Source organism: Fukomys damarensis, unplaced genomic scaffold (assembly GCF_012274545.1).
Source record: "Fukomys damarensis isolate Sample0158 unplaced genomic scaffold, DMR_v1.0_HiC HiC_scaffold_39, whole genome shotgun sequence".
NCBI lineage: Eukaryota > Metazoa > Chordata > Mammalia > Rodentia > Bathyergidae > Fukomys > Fukomys damarensis.
Window position 1 is genome coordinate 11,702,619 of NW_022900951.1, and position 20,287 is coordinate 11,722,905.

Genomic DNA, 20,287 nt, shown 5'->3' on the forward strand with positions numbered 1-20,287 from the left:
TCAAATGGATGGCTGCATTATTTCTGAGAAACCATATTTACTACAATTATTATATTTGAGATGGGTATAAAAAGTTACTGATTCATACGAATAGTTGATTCATCTGTCTTTGACAGATGAAATAATCAACACTACCAGTTTCTCAACCACGGCATTATGGGTATTTGGGGCAGATAATTCTGTTATTGGGGGCTGGCCCAAGCCATGTGGAATGTTTAGCAGTGACCCTGATTTCTACTTACTTGATGTCAATGCCACATCCAATCCAGCGGTAACCAGAAATGTCTCCAAACTTTGTCAAATATCCCCTAGGAACAAAATCTGCCCCCTCAAACCTTCCAGTCAAGATTCACTGAGCAATAGCTCATGTTATAGTTTATAGCTGGATGTCCACAGAAAGCCCCATGCACTCAGAGGTGGAATGTTTAAAGGGTGATTAAGTTATGGGGGAACTATACCTGGCTTAGTGTTTGGAGGCAGGACCTAGTTCAAAGAGGCAAGTCACTAGGGGTGTTGTGATTTGGAAGGCCCGATCTCCTTTGACTCCTCCCTTCTCTCTGCATCCCGGACACCATCATGTTTGCAGCTTTTTGCCACCATGCCACTCTGCCGTGCTGTTTCTCTTTCGAGCCAGCCCACCATGGACTGAAACAGCCAAAACCTTTCCTTTAAGTTGCGGCTGTTGAGTATTTAGTCCTTTTGTTGAGGACAGTGACAATAAGACAGGTTTTATTACTAGGAGTGAGGTCGTTGTTGTGACTGTTACCTGACCATGTGATTCAGAACCCTTTGGAGCTAGTTTGATGGAGAATTTGTAAAGGTTTCGAGACGTCAGCTAGAGAAGCAGCCCATAAGCTGAACTTGATGGGAGATCCTGGTCAGAGTATAGGAATGCTGATGGAAAGATAGATGGTAAAAAGACTAGGCTCAGGTTTCAGTCTGGAACAAAGACTCAATTGGCATTTGGGCCTGGGCCCTGTGTTTTATGCTGTGGCAGAAAATTTGTCTACATTTTACTCATGTCCTGAGATTTTTCAGGAGACTGAGATTAAAGGTGGTAGATTAATCTGGTAGAGGAAATTTCAAGACAGCCCAATATTGAGACTGTGGTATGAGTATTGGTGGGGGGTAGGCAACTGTACATTAAGAAACATGAGCAAATGGCAAAGCTGAGAAATTTTTAAAGTTTTCAATTTCCTGGAAAAGAAGCTCCTTTAAAGTTGGGGGCCCCTAAAGGTGGAGCAAAGGAAAGCTTAATTGCTGAAAAGATTAGCATTAAAAAGCCATGCAGTGTACAGTAGGACAATAGAAAAAATGGCTTGAGGGTATGTCAAGAATCAGCAAGATCCCTCCCTTCACAGGCTCAAGAGTATAGGCTGTAAAATTTTCATTTGAGAAGAGAGCCCCAGGACACCATACTGGAGAAGAACATAGGAAATTTGTTCCCTGGGATCCAGTTAAGTGCTCAGCCATCCAGGCACTCAGAGGTCTCTGCAGCCGAGATTTAAAGGGGCCTGGCTACTACTTGACGTGGCTGCAGACTTGACATCACTCATGTGGTGCTGTTTTTAAATGCATACAGAATCTAAGAGTTGTGTGGTCAGGGTCTTGGAAGCTTCTACCCAGATTTCAGAATGCCTGGGAGGCCAGGCAGTGAATGTAACCCGGAGGGCAGTGCATGAAGTTGAGAGGGTGAAACTGAAATTGCAGTAGAGATCTCTGGAAATTGGAGAAGCCAGGAATGTGGAAGGTCTGAGAAAAGCAACAAGAAGTAAGCAAAGCCAGCCAAAGAGAGAAGCCACGAGAGCTACATCCACTGGCAACACTGTAGGGGTGAAGCCACCCAAGCCTTTTGGAATTCACATATTGCACAACTTCCCCCTGGGTGTTGGAAAAAATAAGCTAAAGTATTTAATGTTCACCCTGCTAGGTTTCTGTCTTACTCTGGTCGATTGGTTTCTATCCCAGTTTCCCTTTTGGAATGGGAATGTTTATCTTGTACTACTTTGTCTACAGTGTTTAAATTCCTGATTTTTACAGAGGCTCATAGCTAAAAGTTTTGCCTCAAGTCTCAGGAGAGACTTTGGATTTGGACTCTTCAGTAATACTGAAACTGCTAGCAATGGCAACTCTTAAGAGATGGACTAAATACATTTTGCACAAAAGAGATACACATGAATCTTCTGGGGGCCAGGGGTGATGTTATAGTTTATATGCAGATGTCCCCCTAAAGCCTTGTGGGCTCAAAAGTAGGGATTTTAGGTGAATGGATTATGAGATTATGGATTATAGCTGATTTGTCAGGAGGTGTAGTCTGGTCAGAAGGGTTGGGTCACTGGGTGTGTGTCCTAGAAGAGTTTATCTCTGTCTCCATATCCTCCCTTCTCTGCTTCCTGGCTGCCATGAGTTGAGCAGCTTTTTTCGCCACGCTGTTTCTCTTTTGGAGTTGGCAGATCTTGGACTGAAACATGAGCCCAATAAACCTCTTGTCCTTTAAGTCGCCTGTGTCAGGTATTTTATCTCAGTTATGAGTAAAGTGACTAAGCCTATCAGAAATGATAAAGGCTAAAATAAAATCAACTCTCCAAAGTACAACATAATATAAATCAAATTCTAGATACAATTTTAATTTTCATAATTCACATGAAAATCCAACAATAGAATGATACAATTTAACATTTAGTCACATCTTTTTGGGAACAGATGAGGCCTTTAAAAATACTTCACCAAAGTAAACACATATTTATGATACCCTGATGATGCCAAAAATAATTTCTGGCAAGATAAATCAGAACATATAGATGTAGGTGATGATTGCTTTTCCACTGCTTCTAACAAAAGGGGTCGGAAAAGCTGGGCTCCTTTAAATAAACTCAAAATTCAAGTTTCTTTTAAAATAGCTGGTAAGATATAAGGTATTACATAGTTTACAGACCTGTTTGGATTAGGAAACAAAGCCAAAATTGAACTTGCAATTCTATGTGTAATAAAGAACATACATTCTAGAAATAAGACAGTGACTCATCATCCGGAGATTATCATTTTTACTGTTAGTCAGCTTTTTGTTATTGTGATAAAATACCTGCAAAAATCAATTAAAGGAGGAAAGATTTACTTTGACTCAGTTTCAAAGGTTTCAGTCCTTGGTAACCGGGCTCCATTGTTTTTAGGCCTGTGAAGAGGCAGAAATATCATGGCAGAAAGGAGCGATAGAAGAAAGCTGTTCACCTCGTGGCAGTCAGGAAATTGAATGAACAGAGCCAGAAGGACGGGGTCTGGGGACAAGATATAGTCCCTAAGAGCACACCTCTATGACCCATTCCTTTCAACTAGGCCCCACGTCCTGTTTCCACAACTTCCCAATAATGTTATCAAATTATGAGCCCATCAATGGATTAATCTACTGATGAAGAAAGGCCTAATCTCTGCATATGGCTGCTCTGAGTTGAGGACCCAGCTACCAAAACATTAACCTTGGGTGACAAATTGTATCCAAGCCTTAACAGGACCAGACCAAGCAACACATACATTACACTAAAAAAGAAAGTGGGGAAGGGATCAGTGGAGGCTTGTTCCACTAATAAATCATAGTCCAGCCATAAAACACGACAAATTCAGAAAATTGTCAAAATGTCATTCTTTATTTTTGGACATGTAGCATGTTTTAACAAATCAGTTACATGTGCAACTGCTTGTAACATAAAAAGAAATACATCTGTAATAAATTCCTCATCATTATCAAGTTCACTTGCAAATAAATTTAAGTAGCAGGGCAGAGCAATGTGTTTCCACATACTGACCAGTGCAACACTGACAGTTATAATTAAGGTATCCAGGAAGCCTGAAAATGAAGATTTAATTTAAGACAAATAAATTTACTTCCATTTTAAAAAGGTAAAATAATTCTGACTTGTAAATTACACATTTTATAAGCAAAATTAATCACTTTTAAATTCTATTTTCATCTTAAATGACAATTCATGAATTAAACAATTTTGAAAAAAATAGAGAAAAAGGGAAAATAGCAGTGTACCTTTAAAAACTGATGAGTAGAACAAGTGAAACCAAATATTAACCATTTCTCATTTTATCATGAATATTGGCACTGTTTATTTCATATCTATGTCAGTTTCAATGCATAAAAATCTTAATAAGACTGAATGGTTAGGGTAAGTCCATTTTTCTCCAACAAAAGAATTTCTAACTTCTATATCTTAAAAATTGCACTCTTGCATTTATGTTTTAGTATAAACAAAACACTGATATATTTCTTTTTATATCAGTGGCAATCAGGTAATAGGCATAAGATACTTTTTAAAAGGTAAGACGTTTCGTGAATGCTGTCATTAAAAATATCCTGTACAGAATCACAATACTGAGAGAATCTATCCAGTGTACACACAAGTGCCTCACTGTTTTGATTTCATAGTCCTTTTTTCACAAAAATGTACTCTAAAGAGTTCAAAGCATAATACACACCATGTGGACAATTGGGGGTTAAAAACCCATGGCTCTGGGCAACAATGATTACAGTTAATAACATCCACCCACAAAGAGACTTGTGTTCCTAAAATTTTCAGACTTGGTTTGCTATAAATAAAACATTCTGGAGAAAAGCCTTTTGCACACTGACAATACTTATCAGACATCAGCTAGGCCACAGCAGAGGGTAGTGACTTATATCAAAAGGATACAGTAGCAGCTGGTTTTGAGATGGCATACCTCATACATTCTGCTCAGGTAACAAGAAGGTATTTAGAGGACTAAATTATGTATTGAAAAATGTGGAGGCTTTCTCTGCATTATCATCAACAGTGATATCGGTCCCTAGAATTTAAAAAGCAAAAGGGCTCTTCATAAACAAATGGGGGCTCTACCTAGGAGAATACATACAACATGATCAAAGGAGGACTTGGAATATACCAGCGATGTCTTCCTGGCATTAACTAGCATGATCATTTTTGGCATGTTAATATATTTTACCATCTCATGTCAGCCATGACTATAATGAAGTAAGCCGTGTGAATGATAAAGTGTGGTCCTTAGCAGCAGTTTACACACAGCAGGTGATCAAATCATGCTCATTAGCTAACAGACCATCTCATTCAAGAAACCTGCTGATTATATGTAACACTTACTGAGTGGACCCAATAAATGCTTAAGAGCATCACTTAAATGCCTAATAGATATCTATGAATATGTCTTAAAATAGTTTCCGTAATTGGTATACTTCCCTAAAGAAAACCTGTAAACATTTAGTGAATGTCTAAGCAATGATTTAACAATAAAAACTGGCCAAAAATGCCCAGAAACATTTGGCCCTTCAGCACCCAAAGCTCTCAAAATATGTTAAAACATCTCTGCTAGAGGGATTTCAATATCTGAAAAATTTCATACCTGAGTGGCTTGAATGTTCTCTCCTAAATTGTAAAGAAGTGCAAGGAGTTTCTACACTCAGGAATTGCATAAGTTTCTTTCCTCAAAATAAATAAAACATTGAATGATAGAGAGGTAGCATAACTTACTGAATTAACTTTAAAAAACAAAAACAAAAAAGCAAAGTTATTTTCAATAGTCTTAACAGAAGTGTTACAAATGTTTAAAACTTTACAAGGCAGGCTTTCTTCTACCTGGTTTTAGACACCTTCTTATTGTCACCCCTTTCTTTACTGTGAGGAGAGTGATGAGTCCAGGCACCCCTTGGCCCAGTGGCATCTATTGCAATATCAATAGTAGAATCTGGAGAAATCCATTTCAGGAAGATAAGGAACAGATAGTTGAAAACAGCCAACAAAGCAAAAATGTGGCCTGTTATTGGGCCACAGTGAGAAATGAGCCTATCCAGCCGCTTGTCCATGGGCAACACATCTTCCTTCAAAACCAGCTCATACACCTGGAGGAGAGAAGGCCAAGAATAAGGGCTTGGAGTCAGAACACTCTCGTGACGAACGACGACCCACCCCGACTAAGAATGTCTCAGAAACACATGCAAACAGAAGTCACCTGTGCTTGGCATTGTTACAATAATGACATCCTTAATGAACTTAATCACAATAATTACTCCCCTTTGATTCAATACTTATCGGGCACATAATCTGGACGAATCACTGGGCTCTACACTGTGATAAAAAGAATAAGCTACATTGCTTTCCCCTAGGAGATTAGCATGGATTTCAGCTGAGTACTAGAATACCAAAGTCCTGCAAAGTCCAAATAGCTTTTCAGGTCACGCCTGCAGGGGTGATATTTAATTGAGCAGTGACTTGAGAGGTGTTCAAACAGGACCGGCCTTTTCAGATGTGTTGGGTGGAGAAACCTTTCACTGGCCTCTGGCAGACAAAAAGCACAATTACAGCACTACAGTAAGTGGGCTTCTAGGGACACACAGGCTCTTCTTTCAACAATTGTGCAAGGCCACCCATGCTGCTGAGCACGGTAGGTAAGGATATGGAAAAACATTTCAGAGATTGCACGTAAAAGGGGGAAGATGGGATAAACTTTAATAAGGCGTATAGGTCAAATGTTGGCAAACAAAGTTTACTGCTAAGAACTGGTAGTGGGTCACTTGTTTTTTAAAACTGCTGAGTGCAAAACTCTAAAATATTAAAAAAAACAAAGATCTTTAAATATACCTGTGTAGAACACATCAAATGAGACAGCATTCCTGTTTTGCAATTGCACTTGGGAATTACTTGTGCTTGGTCTCACATAATGGACCTGTATATTGTCTTCTTTTGAGTTCAAGAAGTTACAACAAATGCAACTTCTACAGGTCAGTGGCCTTTCAAAGGTACGGCATGTTTTCATCTAGCTCTTCTATCCTGAGGACATTTTAAATATAAGTATTTTAATCAGAATGATGTTGAGGATTATGCCGAGGCTGGCAGATTGTAATCCAATAGTGTGCTTAGAGCATGAAGTCCAATTTAATTTTGTGATCAATTTTTTAAATAGTACAGGATCAGGGCCGGGGATTTAGCTCAGCAGTTCGGTGGCCTGCCTTGCCAGCACAAGGACCCAAGTTCAATCCCCGGTAATAAAAAAAAAAAAAGTACAGGATCAAAATATCCTACAGTTCAAAGACCAAATACAAACTGATCTACTTATCCAGCTCTACTTCTATCCATTTATTTATTTTCTTAAGCGATAATAATTTACTTATAAAAAGAGAATGTGACAATCTGTTATAAATGAGAAATTGCTTTGTTCTAAACGTATGCTACAAATTACCAGACCATAAAAGAGAAAAACTAAGCGCTTTATTATTTTAAATATAACTACATGAAATATGGTTATAAAAACTACCCTAATTAGCTCCTTAACAAATTGTCACCATAGTCCTTTTCCTCTGAATTTCTTACCCATCATGGCTCAGAGCTCTGAGTTTGTATCTTCCTATCTACCAAGAAGGTAAAGTCACAACTTACAGAGCTGTGATCCTGTAGGGCGGTCAGGGCTTTATCTCCAAAAAAACCTCTCTAGCCACACATTCCTGCCAACCATACCACAAATTCCATCTCTGCTCCCCAAGGGTCACATTAGATTCCAGGGAGTGAGTGGGGAGATGAGACAGGAAGAGGGAGGCTGCAGAGTATGAAGAGGCTACTTAGCTGTCTGCCACATACACACACACCCCACAGGTGCCAGACTCCACCTTCTGAAGGAAAAGGTAAGCTATGTCACAGGGCGGAGAAACTACAAGACTTCTAGAAGGTCAGACTGTCTTAGATACTTCGGCTGAAAAATTTAACTGTTTCAGAAGTCTCTTGTTTTCATGGGAAATGTTACTATGTATGTATGACCATCTCTTTAGAGATCTGTAGAGATAAAGCGGTTTTCGAGTTCATATTCAAATACAGGTTCATTTTATATACTGGAACTTAGAATTTGAAACAAAGCTTTATAGTAAAGAGCTATTCTCTGCTTGAATACATGGGCAATATAAAACACCAGTCTGAAACTGCAACCTTTTCCATGCTCTACCTGGCTGCTTTTAATGTAAGAAAACTAGCAGTTTCTATTCAGTTTGATACATGGCAAGAGGCAAAAGGCAGAAGCAGATATGAGAAAGACCAAAAGGACGAAACTCAGAAGAAGAAATGCAGTCCCCTCGGGAAGCACATCTCGTCATGTGCTCTCCTACCTAAGGTTTCATCTACTTTCTGTACCCGTCCTTTGGAGAATGCTCTATTGCTGCTTTTCATTTGTCACCATTTTTCTCATTTTTCACATATATTTTGGATTCTAACTTAATATGATCTCTATGAGCCCAAACATGTAAAAATCATTTTCCTGTAGAAAATTATCATGGTTAGCAAAAGCATGACAGAAAGTTTAGGAAGTAGCTTGAATCACATATCAACAAGTTATAAAGTACTGTAAACACCAAAGCCATGTACTTGCTAAAAGAACTAGATAATTTAGAATGATAAACAGCCTTAAGAAAGTATCTAAGAATAGATTTCAATACTAGTTTTGCCTTTAAATGCTGGGACTTCTAGAACATTTTGTAGTTTTCTCGTGCCCAGTTTAATCAATCATTACCGATATTTTCAAATGTCAATGCAATAAGCTGAGTAGAAACTTAGCCCAGTACGTATACAAAAAGTAATGCTTAGTTCATTTCTTTTCATATGGGAGACAGTCCATTAACCTAACCAAAAACATCAATGGCCAACTTGCACGTAAGAGAAAGCAAATGATACGAGAGCTATCAAGTAAGAGTTAAGACAGAATCTTTTTCTCAGCACATGACGTACCTTTTCAGTTCTTTGTGCAACATTTCTCCAGGTATAGAAAGTCTTTACTACACTATGGATATTTTCTGGGGTTGGAAGTGTCCCCGACTTCAGTTGGAAGATAACTTTTTCCAACCCTTCGCACAAAGACTTTACTGAAGGCTCACATAAAACAATGAGATTTTCTGGGAGCACCTCAGGGATTCCACCAACCTTAGTACTTACAACCTTAAAAAAGAAAAAAGGAGTACATGACCCACCCATAATCACGCCTCAGGAAAATCAGCACAATGAAGTTAAAAAAATTATTACGACATGTGCCCTATTATTTTTTCAAAATATAAATGCAGAAATCCCCGCAAGGTAAGCCCTTAAAGCTTTTTACCTGTAAACCACAACTGGCTGCTTCCACAATAGCCATGCAGAATGCTTCGGTAAGGGAGGTATTAAGAAAAATATGTCCTTGAACTAAGACATTTCTAACATCCTTGTGTTGTAAAGCTCCCAAAAGACGCACCCTGATTTTTCAAATGAGAGGGGAAGAAAAAAGGCAGTAAAAAATCATGCTACAAAAAATTTAATTTCTAAACCAGGTCAGTTATTTAGATTTAGATTCCTACTGCTGCTAATGTTTTCCACCTCAAAACAGTATAACCAAACACATATGTAAAAAAAAGCCCTAGAAAGCTGAGATACAACTCATAAAATTCACGTATTTCTGTATTTGTAACTTTTTTATATATACCAAATGTTATCTTCCCTAAAGCTAATATGCATTTAACAAAAATATTAATATGACTTGGAAATCTGCAAATATTCCCAATCACAGTGGTTGCTTTTGGGGCCTTCCAGGATGTTTCCAACAACTGCTGCCCCAAGTCAAATAATATCAGGCTAACCAAAAATTAAATTATGAATTCTTTGTTTCCCATTTTATATACATTCTTTAAAAACAGGCCCTGCATTCCATTTGTATATCGATTGTATGAAGGAGAAGCAGCACATCTAAGGTAAGCATGCAGTCAAAACCAAACATAGGTAATTGATATTTTCTTACCACACAATATGAAAGCCATCAATACCTGTCATGCAGCTGGTATCGTTCCCGTACTTCTTCCAAAATGATTCTCTTTGGTCCCTCTCCTCCAATTATGAAATTTAAATTTTGATACTTCTGACAGAGCTCAGGTATTATACCAGAAAGCAAATCAGTCCCTGAAAACATAAAGTTAAATGTGGTAGACATTAATGTTTGAACTTCAAAATTCATCAGTACTACTAAGAACTTACTGACTTATTAAAATATTAGGTATACCATCTTTGAAGTACAGTAATTGACTCTCTCACACCTTTCCTGGGAGTGGAAGCATTTACAAAGGGTCCAGAGTCCCCAAGGGTTGCAATTCTTGAAGATACAGACCCTGACATGCACTGTTACCTTTTACACAACCCAAACATGGGCATTCTGTTTCAACCTACTGTTCCTTAAGTGATTTACTTGCACACACTGCCTCCTTCTAAAAAAGGGTATATAAGGTAGCTAACTGTTTCAGTTATCCTCCTCCATAGCACACAGCCTACCGCAGCTAGAGATCTGGGTCTCATTCCAGCTTTTTCTTTCCTTCCTTTTTTAACAAGCAAGCCCTCTGATCACAGCAAAGTACCCTGATCTATTAAATGAAGAAATGTACCTAAAATCCCAAGGCCTCTTTCAGCTATATAATTCTGTAGCCTGCAATTCTACTTCCTGCCACAGGAAAGAGTTAAACAACAAAGTCTAAGTGCTGCCTACACTTTGTTCAAAATTTAGTTTGCATGGAGAATTTTGCAACAAACACCACAGTATTGCCGTAATTTAAAAGAACAGCTCTTCCAAACCAGCTATAGAACACTTCCCCAGAATGAGAGTAGGTAAAGGCAGTAGGACATCAACTGTCAGATCATTCCAATCCACAGAGCAAAAAGGATACACTGCAATTCCTTTCTTAAATTTTTTTTCTTACATTATATAAAGACAGCCTCCAATAATACAAAGCAATCAAATAAATCATGCCCTCCTAGTCTGCAAGTTAGTGGCTACCCAAAGCCACAGCAATGTTGATACTACCTGGGAATTTAGTTCATTAACTATAAACCATATATATTCAGAAATAAAAGGAAACAAAATAACTCAATTAGGCTGTTTAATTAAAAATAAATGTGCATGCACACAAACTGGGTTTTTTTTATACCAGGGATTGAACTCAGGACCTTGCTCTTGTAAGGCACGCGGCAGAACCAGAGCTAAATCCCTGGCCCCAAACTGGATTTCTTACACCAATATTCCTCAAAATAGGTACATATATTATAAAATGGTGGCAGAAATATATGTGTGTGTGTGTGATCATTTTTATTAAATAATGCAAAGTAGGATTCATTAAGTAAACACTGCTGGTATTTTCAAAATGTAATTGTATGTACAAAAATAAATTTCCATAATTATGAAGGCTTCTCATTAAAACCTTAGCTATCTGTTTCAAATCATTAAACCACCTGAATTAATGACCATTAACATTTAGCCTCCTACACTTTCTGTTTCACCCTTCTTCTTTCTGTCCTTTATAATACAAGGTTAAGAGTCCATTCTTCAAACAAAAATGGAGAAATAATCATAATTGCTGCCAACAGCTAATATCTACTGAATGTTTACTATGTTAGGTAATGTACTTTAATCACATTATATCTTTTAATACTGACAATCACCATAAAAGAAATGAAACATTAATACTACTAATGCTATGTAATAGGATTCAAGGAATAAAAAGTTTTTCTCCTCAGTATAAAAAATTATTCTGGTGCCTCTAAGGTTCTAACACAAGGGAATATTCAAAGACTTTTGATTGCCATGCTCATATAAAATAGACAAGAGAAATTCCTGACTCAAATTGCTTTTAATGCTCAGTCTAAAAGTATTTGAAAGAATCTTCTTTTTCATCTAGGATAACAGCTGGGGAACACGAAACCCGAACTCAATAAGAGCTGGACTTGTATTAGTCATCTGTTACTTACTTTGTAACCCAGGCAAGTTACTTACCCTCTCTGAGACTGTTTCTTTGCGTGTTATAAGTAGATAAAATGTACCTACAGTTTCGGAGGGTCAAGTGAGGTACTACATCATGCACAGGCTTTCACAACTGCAGAATACATTGTTAGGCTCTCATTACTGCTACAAAAAGAAATGGGGTGTGCTGCACACATAGTGAGCACTGAGAAACCCCAACCGAGCGCAAAACAGGCTAGAGAGAAGACAGCTCGGAGGCAGCCAGCCAGAAAATCCAGGCAAGGAAAATTTGGATATGTCTTCTTAATTAATCCACTCCAATGGGCTTCGGATATCTGGTCCAAGGAACATCTCAAAGGAAACTGATTTTGCTAATAAGGAATGGATCAGTAATATGATTACTCAGTTTGGGGCTATGGATGTGGCCATTCCTTAGTAGAATGTTATTTGTGCTGGGGGCCTGACATATGGAGAGGGTTCAATAAATATTTGTTGAGTACTGAATTGAAAACAGGAAAGACTGTACCTTCACTCCACTGGTGATTAGCTCAGCTGACTAAAACACCACATTAGTGAAGTTGAAGTAACAAGTTTAATCTTTGTATGAGTAGTTAATTTTGCCGATCCTCTATCACACACACTCACACACACTCTCTCACACACACACACACACACACACACACACGTTTTGGGCTATCTCACAAAGGTATGCTATTTGATCAAAAATAAATCAGGCCTACCTTTCTATGCCACAATAAACACATCACCAATATCCCAAGAGGGGTGCAAAAGAATGCCAGTCCATCTTATCTTCTTGATGAAAGAAAGCACATCATCACCCTGACCCAGAAAATGCAGTTCAGTCCACGTTTTCTCATGAACCTCCACTTAAGCGGACTCCCCATTCCAAATGGGGACTACGCTGACCAAGGCCTACATCTAGATTTCAGGCCCCTCCCCATTACACTGGGACACTTGGTTACCAAGAACCTGTGGCATTTGTTCACAAATGTGATTCCAGTTGTACTTGTCACTACACAGGGTAACTGAATATCACATAAACTGACAAGAAAATCAAGCTGGTTTGAAAAAATCTAATAGAGCAGAGCCACCGAAAAACACTTATCAGATGAGGGGTGAGCAAATCATTGTGTAAAACTGAAAGCAAAGTAAAAATCCAGAGGCATATTGCTTGATGCACCTTTAGGGTTGCACCTCACTTTAAAAACAAAAACAAAAACCCTAGTGGCAACAGTAGATTATGGTTTGTGAAGGTGACCCTGCAAGATGACGCAGTTGAAATCAGTGAACCAGTGCTCAGAGCCTGCAGCTCTATGACAAAGTACTGGCAATTCAGTGTATTAATAACATTTGAGTCGTGTTCAAACATTTGAGGGTGTATTTTTTCATGATGTCCAACTTTAAGTGACGTACTTGATTACTAGACAGGCTTTCAAAGAGCACTGAGAAGTCTATTTAAATGTTTCTAATAACCACTGTTCAGAGTTCTGATAAACAAGGTCTCCACAAATTCTACAGCAGTATCCATTACTGTTACAAAAGTACTATAAATAATCCTGTTTTGTAACAGTGTGCACTTATCGAGTACAGTGTGGGCTAAGTACATCACGGAACTGCCACAAAGTTCCCACTGATAACAGAATTAAACAAATGAAAAAAACTGAGACAGAGATGTTAAGTAACTCGTCCTTGATCACACAGTGGGACAGAGTCAGCACCTGATCATGGCCCATCTAATCCTCCTTTCTTCATCACTTACCTGCCAATATGTTCTCAACATCGTATATGATTAAACAAAACAACTACAAAACAGTAGATCGCAGAATAACCCCACTGATTTTAAGCATATTAACACATGCATAAAGATAGGAAGTTATAAATCAAAATGTTCCTTAGGGTCACCTCTGAGTAATGTAGTTAGCTAATTTTAATTTTAATTTTTGTGTTTTTCTTAGCTTTAAAAAAATCTGCAATGAAAAGACATCACTTTTGTAATCAGAAAGAAAAGACTAGGTGGTAGGCTCTTTTCCTTTATTTCTTACCACATGGGCAGGGCTGATTTAATTTTTAAAAGATCCTATCACTTAAATAGCATCAGGTTATTTTTATTTTTCAGTAAGTATTAAAGCATCCAAGGTTGGAGACAATATTCATCACCATTCTAAAAACTTATTTTCTTGGATGTATAAACCAGTATCAGTTCTTTCTTTGCTATAGTTCATGCAGAGGTTGTTATAAAAACAAACAAAATGAAAAGCCAAACAATCATTAGATACAAGTATTCAACAGCTTTCTACAAGGAAAAAAAAGTCTGCAATGCAAATATAGCTATCGTTTCATTACCTTTTCTGTAAACAAGTCTGCTGATAACAACAATAGTTATACTATCATGTCTCCTAAAAGGATCTGGAGTGAAGTCAGTAGGATCTACCGCATTAGGAATGACGGACACTATTGCAGGATTCAGTGCTGCTCTTAGTACAGTATTTTCCTTACTAGTGTAAGAGACACATATGATGTGGTTTGTGTCACAAAGCGACACAGTTAGAAGCTTGTTTGTGAGCACCGAGCTGACATCAGCAAATCCAAAGAGGGAATGGTCCGTGAAGACGGTATGGAGCCCCATTGTCTTGGCGTGGAAGAGAGCATCATGGGCCATGGAAGAAAAGGAACTATGGGAATGGACTATTGTGACTCTCTCCCGAACAAATATGTACCTGAGCAATGGCAGACTGTGAAAGAGGGTCGTGGCTGTAGATTGGTTGTACATGACTTTCAGAGGCAAGTAATAGACTTTGAGGCCATTAGTGAGGTAACGGATGCCTTTTCGATTTCCGTAAGCATGGGTGACAATTAGGACCTTGTGCCCTCTTTGAATCAGGCACTGAGAGAGCTGGTATATGTGGCTTTCCACTCCTCCCATGTTTGGGTAGAAAAAGTCAGATACCATGCATATATTATGAGAGTGGGCTGTACAGGTGAAAAAGTTTCCAGGGCTAACCAGGAAGAGTGGAGCTGAAGGAGCCTTGACATCCCCACCTCCTCCTCTATCGGCCATGCTGAGATGGTTTAGACATCAGTCCTTAGAGCAACCCAGCTAAGATATGTGTCCTCTGTTACCTGAAAGAGAGGAAAACAGGATCTCAGCTCAGAGACACAAGGCATTCCATATTCCAAATCTCCTGAGTACTTTTAATGTTAATGTACATTTATCAGCTTTTCCCCTAGAAATGAAAAAAGCACATAATGAATTTACTCATTTGACATTTACTTGCTTAGCATTTACTATGCCATAAACAAAACTAGACTCTGCAATGCCTTGATTTTGCTGTAAAAATACTATGCATAATTTCATTATACCACACTATATAATGGCATGCCATGCCAAAGAGTTTGCTATTAAATATAAATACACACATAGATGTATGCGTATTTTCCCTCTACAGTTATCACTTTACCAGCTTCTACTTACTAAATGGCTACTACACATCAGGCACTGTGTGCTCAGAGTTTCCTACGTTTTATTGGAACCTTCCCAAAACCCTACAAAGTATTCGGTCTACATTCTAAATGGAAAGTAAGCCTTAAGGAGGTTAAGAAATTTGTTCCTCATCCCTTGGCTTTTTAGAGGTAGCACAACTGTTTCACTGGTGATTATGCCTCCTCCTTGCATCTGGACCTGGTTTAACTCATAGGATGCGGTAAGAAAGCGATGTACAAATGTTTGTACTCGGCCTCAGAAATGCCTGGTGGCTTCAATTAGGTACTCGGCTACACTAAGTAATCACATAAGTCTAGCTACTGTGCTAGAAAGGTATGGGAGACAATGTGAAAATGGAAGAGCTCTCAGACTACATGGAGAAAGCCAGAGCCCCAGCCATCTCCCTGTTATCTGGGCCCAGTTTCCAGCCAAACTGCTACCTGCCAAATGCAGCCTTCTTAGTGACCACTGGCAAGAACAGCAGAGGCACCATTAGCTAATCCCAGTAGATTGCAAAATGGAGAAAAAGTAAAATGGCTACTGTTTCACACCTCTAAATCTTGAGGAGGTTTTACAGAAAAGTACAATTAAAACAGGCCAGGATTTGGATCTAATTACATTGGTCCACTCTTTGTTTTTGTAAATAAATTTTTACAGCAGCACAGTCTTGCCCATTCATGTATGTGAATAGCTACTTTTGTGCTGTAACAACAGAGTGGCTGGAAAAGAGACCATATGACCAACAGAGCCTAAAATATTCACCATCTGGCTCTTCACTGAAAGTTTGCTGATCTCTGCTCTACAGCTTAGCCACTGATGCAATTAACCTCATAAAGTTCTAGTAATAGCTTTGCGTTTACACTAAAATATACCTGGAGCTGGAATGGTCTTTTTGAGGGCATCTTTTTCTGAGGAAACCTGGAGTTCATGCTATGGATAATTCGAATTTTCTCCATTCTTAAAGATGATAAACTGCTCCCATTTTTTTTTCTTAAACATTCTTTCCATTATATACGTCTTTCCTCCATGATTATCCCTCCTTTCAGTGTGGAGTTTGAAAATAAAGGCTAAAGCTGGAGCAGTTTCCTACATCCTAAAGCGGGTAGTTTATCTCTGGAGTGCTCCAAGGTCATTCCAAGGTGAAAATATTTACTCAATATGCTGTACCACTATAGATTCTTAAGACTTTTAAAGCCAGAGTTGTCTTGGAGATCTGGTGAAAATCTTCTTAGCTTTACAAATGGGATTTCCAGGGCTCCAGAAACTCAACTATACAAAAAAGGAAGTCATCCTAAAGCTCTGAGTTTCGAATTTCAACTGCAAAATCAGAAAATACAAATTAACTGTGTGCAGTCTTATCTACCAATTCTCTCCAACAAATTCATCTACATCTTTAATATATTCTCAAAAATACTCCATAAATATTTGTGAAATTGAATAGTTAATATTCAGTATTACGAAATACTGAGATTCTTCATGTTTGTTTGCACTTTTAAGTGGCTTAACTGTGTCTTACTGTGTTTTGTCACCTAAACCTGAACTTCCAGTTCTATTCAGTTTTAAAAGATGAATGATAATGAAAATAGTGAGTAACGAGCCAAATGAAGTTACTTAACATTTTGGCATTAACTCGCAATGATCTTAGAGGAGTCTGCCTAGCATTGGACTATCATTCCCAGTATCACTGTCATTTATAAAGCTTATACAGCATACTCACAGAATCTTAGATTTTAAGAGACTCTCTCTTTAAAAATGAGAAGCCAGGCAAGTTTAAACGATTTGTCCAAAACTCCCTCCCAGCCGTCACTGGCAAACTGGTAAAGATCTTAAAATTCTCGGCCTTGGCCCAGGAATCCCAGGAAGTCAACAGCAGTAGAGGCTCTGAAGAAGCCTTACACAGAGCCTGCCGAGGATGGAGATCAAGAGGACACAATCCTTGGGCACAGCCCAGGTTGCACTAGTCGAGAAGCAGCTGGTGAGCAGTAGAGCCAAACAGACGCCCCGCTCAGCCAGCGAGCCAGCCAAGTCAGACAGGATCTGGCCGGGCCCACAAGAAGGAGGAAACAACCGGAAAGTAAGCAGGGGTCTGAGTCTGAGACTCCGGGTCCCCGAGATCCCAGTCCATCGCCCACCAATCTCAGCCAAGGAACTGGCTCCTGCTCTGCATTCCCCTCGGCCCCATTCCATTCTGCAAACCCTCCTTTCCGACTTCAGGGCCTGAAACCCAGTAAGTTTCACCCCTTCCACAGCCTGTCAAGTTCCCAGGCGCAAGGCGCAGCCCCGTCCGGAGGCGGGCGACAGTGCAGGGTAGGAGAGGTCAGACGAACACTTACCGGCAAGCCCCATGGCCGCCCGGGTCCGGACCTCCCGCGGCTGTAGCCAGAGTCCCGCCTCGCTACCCACAAGGACCAATCCTGGGCGTCCGCGCTCGAGCGCCGCGCCCTGGAGGCACACAATCAAAAAGTGGTGCTTAGATCACGTGCAAGAGCGACGCTCAGTCGTCCCCCAACCCTCAGCGTGGGATATAGCGTCAGCGTGCGTTTGCGCATGCCTAGTGGATGCTGCGGAAGGTTGTGCGCCTTGGCCCTCTGGTTGCCTAGTTACAGCGTCTCTTTTCAGGAAGCTGGTTAACACCCTGCTTGCTTCTGATTGGTGAGTCTTGCGTGAAAAGGCTACAGAAATCCAGGGTCATGGTGGCGTTCTACTTGTGATTGTCTGCCACAGTAGAACCGTGCTAGTTCTTATCTCCCTGCTGGGGTTGCCAGACGCAGCATGTAGAAATACACACACACACACACACACACATCACACACACACACACATACACACACACACACACAATCAATCAATCAAAGCAAATCCAAGCAAATAAAAATATGAACTTTGAATTTCATATAAGTATGTCCCAAATAGTGGAGACGTGCACATCTGTATTTGACAGCTCTGCACTCTGGGGCGGCGGGGAGAGTAGGATCTAAGGTCTGACCTGAAATATCTAGTCCCACTCAAACTGACTCAATTTGCTGTGGTGATGCTTAGCTAAAAGGCTAAAAAATCGTAGGAGTGGGCTGATGATCGTTCACCTTTCCAGGCAGTATTTGCCGTTCCCTAGCCCCGCTATGCTTGCACTAAAAGACTAATTCCTTTCTGAGCACCATCATCACCACCACTACCAGCATCCCTTTAAAACCTTGAGTAACCCTATTAAATTCTGAAGATATGGGTTTTATTTTCCTGATGCCCGAAAGCCTCCAGAGATAAATGATTCCAGTATTTTCATAATACTTTGGCACGGCAGCTTCTGTCATAAGCACTGAGGATTAAAAAATAAATAAATCATGATTCTACCTGTCAAAAGACTCACAATCTTATATAGCCCACCACCACATTTATAGTCAGTTCCTTCTTAAGCAACAATATCCATTTAAGGTTATTTTGTAAAAGCTGAAGGAAAGTTTTAGTAGCAGAATTGAGAAACAAGGCTGAGGATAATTCTAATTATAGTATTCTGCCTAAATATATGACCTCACAGTATGCCTTTAGGGAATTTTCTTAGAAACCACTAAAATTAGACCACACTACTTAATACACTGCGTTTTGATTACACTTAATAAAATATGAGAGCAATCAATGCCACTTCTAGTACTAAATGATCTAAAATGGAAAATAAATGTGAAATTTATGTTCTCTTGAAATGCAACCCTTTAGGATGAGGCTGTAGCTCGGCACCTGCCTGGCAAGCACAAGACTCTTGAGTTTCATTCCTGGTGAAAGAAAGAAAGAGAGAGAGAGAGAGAGAGAGAGAGAGAGAGAGAGAGAGAGAGAGAGAGAGGGAGGGAGAGAGGAGGGGAGGGAGGAAGAGAGGAAGGAAGGAAGGAGGCGAGGGGAGAGGAGGGGGGAGAGGGAAGGGAAGGGAAAGGAAGAGAAAGGCAGGCAAGTCTTTGCAAATGCATACAGAAATTACATTGTTTAGATAATTTTGGATTGGGAAGGCAAGAAATGTGTATCAAAAGTCTCCCATCAATAAGCAAGGCACAATGCAGAGAAAATGTGGTATGAGCCTTACCCCCAAGGAACCAAGATGGAATTAAGGCACATGTAAATTATCTAGGGTAAAAGGTCAGAAGTGGTAAGTGCCATAAGAGAAATACCAGAAAAATACTGGGAGTTCAGAGGCAGAGTATTTCTATCTGGAGCATTTAGCTAGAAGAATAAGTAGAAGATGACCGTGCAACTTTTCAGAGCAAGATCATTTCATTAACAAAGTGAACAAGGTACAGAGACAGGCACTGACTAGTGAACATTATCATGTAACTGCATAAGGGAAGAGATTAGGAAAAGGTACAGACAGGAAAAGGGTGACATCTTTAGTGAAATTTAGAGCAAACTAGTAGAGAATCCTACTTAAGAAAGTGAACTTGATGTTGAGTCAGACTTCACTCCTCCTGTTTCAAATAGAAAAATAAGGACAAATAGAATATAAATGAGAACATTAAATAGCTGTAATTTAAAAGTAAATAACTGTAATTTAAAATAGAAGATAAGTATTTCCATGTATCAGAAACAGAACCAAAATGTAAAATGGTGATCACGACCAAAGTCACATAGGTTCTGAACTCTATATGTGGCAATGAGAACACATGAACTAGGATTCAGCTCTTGTAGAATAATAAAAATTAGCAGGACTCCAGGTGGCTAGAGAGAGGAGCCAATCTTGTGGGAGATTGTTACACTGGTGCCCTTCAATAAATCATTTGCCAATATGGGCATCCTTGTCTAACTCCCCCTTACACTGCCTTTGGATTTTGGCCATGTGACTTGCTTGCCCAATGGGATATCAGTAATTGAGATGCCACAGCCGCTTTGTAAGTGTTTGTGGACTGAATCACATCCTGGTGGACCTTTCCCACTGAAAGCAGCTGTCATGCTATAGAGCTCAGGCAAGATGCTGAATAATGAAAAGCAGCATGGAGAGATACTCTAAAGAATGAGAGGTCTTGGGTGCTT

The 20,287-nt window shown here is 39.4% G+C and overlaps 1 protein-coding gene across 6 annotated transcripts; it reads right to left on the reverse strand.

The window, feature by feature from the left end:
* Nucleotides 1-3,899: 3,899 nt before the first annotated feature.
* Piga (phosphatidylinositol glycan anchor biosynthesis class A) lies at nt 3,900-17,985 on the reverse strand. 6 transcript variants are annotated; one of them, XM_033760279.1, is made up of 7 exons: nt 16,998-17,040; nt 16,153-16,597; nt 14,143-14,919; nt 9,821-9,953; nt 9,124-9,256; nt 8,760-8,966; nt 3,900-5,893 (listed from the first exon to the last, which is right to left on the reverse strand). In XM_033760279.1, the coding sequence occupies exons 3-7, from the start codon at nt 14,855-14,857 to the stop codon at nt 5,627-5,629; spliced, it is 1,455 nt and encodes a 484-aa protein (XP_033616170.1). In that variant the 5' UTR covers nt 14,858-14,919; nt 16,153-16,597; nt 16,998-17,040; the 3' UTR covers nt 3,900-5,626. The 6 variants fall into 6 exon arrangements, with proteins under 6 accessions (XP_033616170.1, XP_010643487.1, XP_010643484.1 ...); XM_010645185.2 differs by lacking the exons at nt 16,153-16,597; nt 16,998-17,040 and adding an exon at nt 17,614-17,984 and having other exon boundaries at nt 14,839-14,919; XM_010645182.2 differs by lacking the exons at nt 16,153-16,597; nt 16,998-17,040 and adding an exon at nt 17,614-17,984.
* Nucleotides 17,986-20,287: the final 2,302 nt, after the last annotated feature.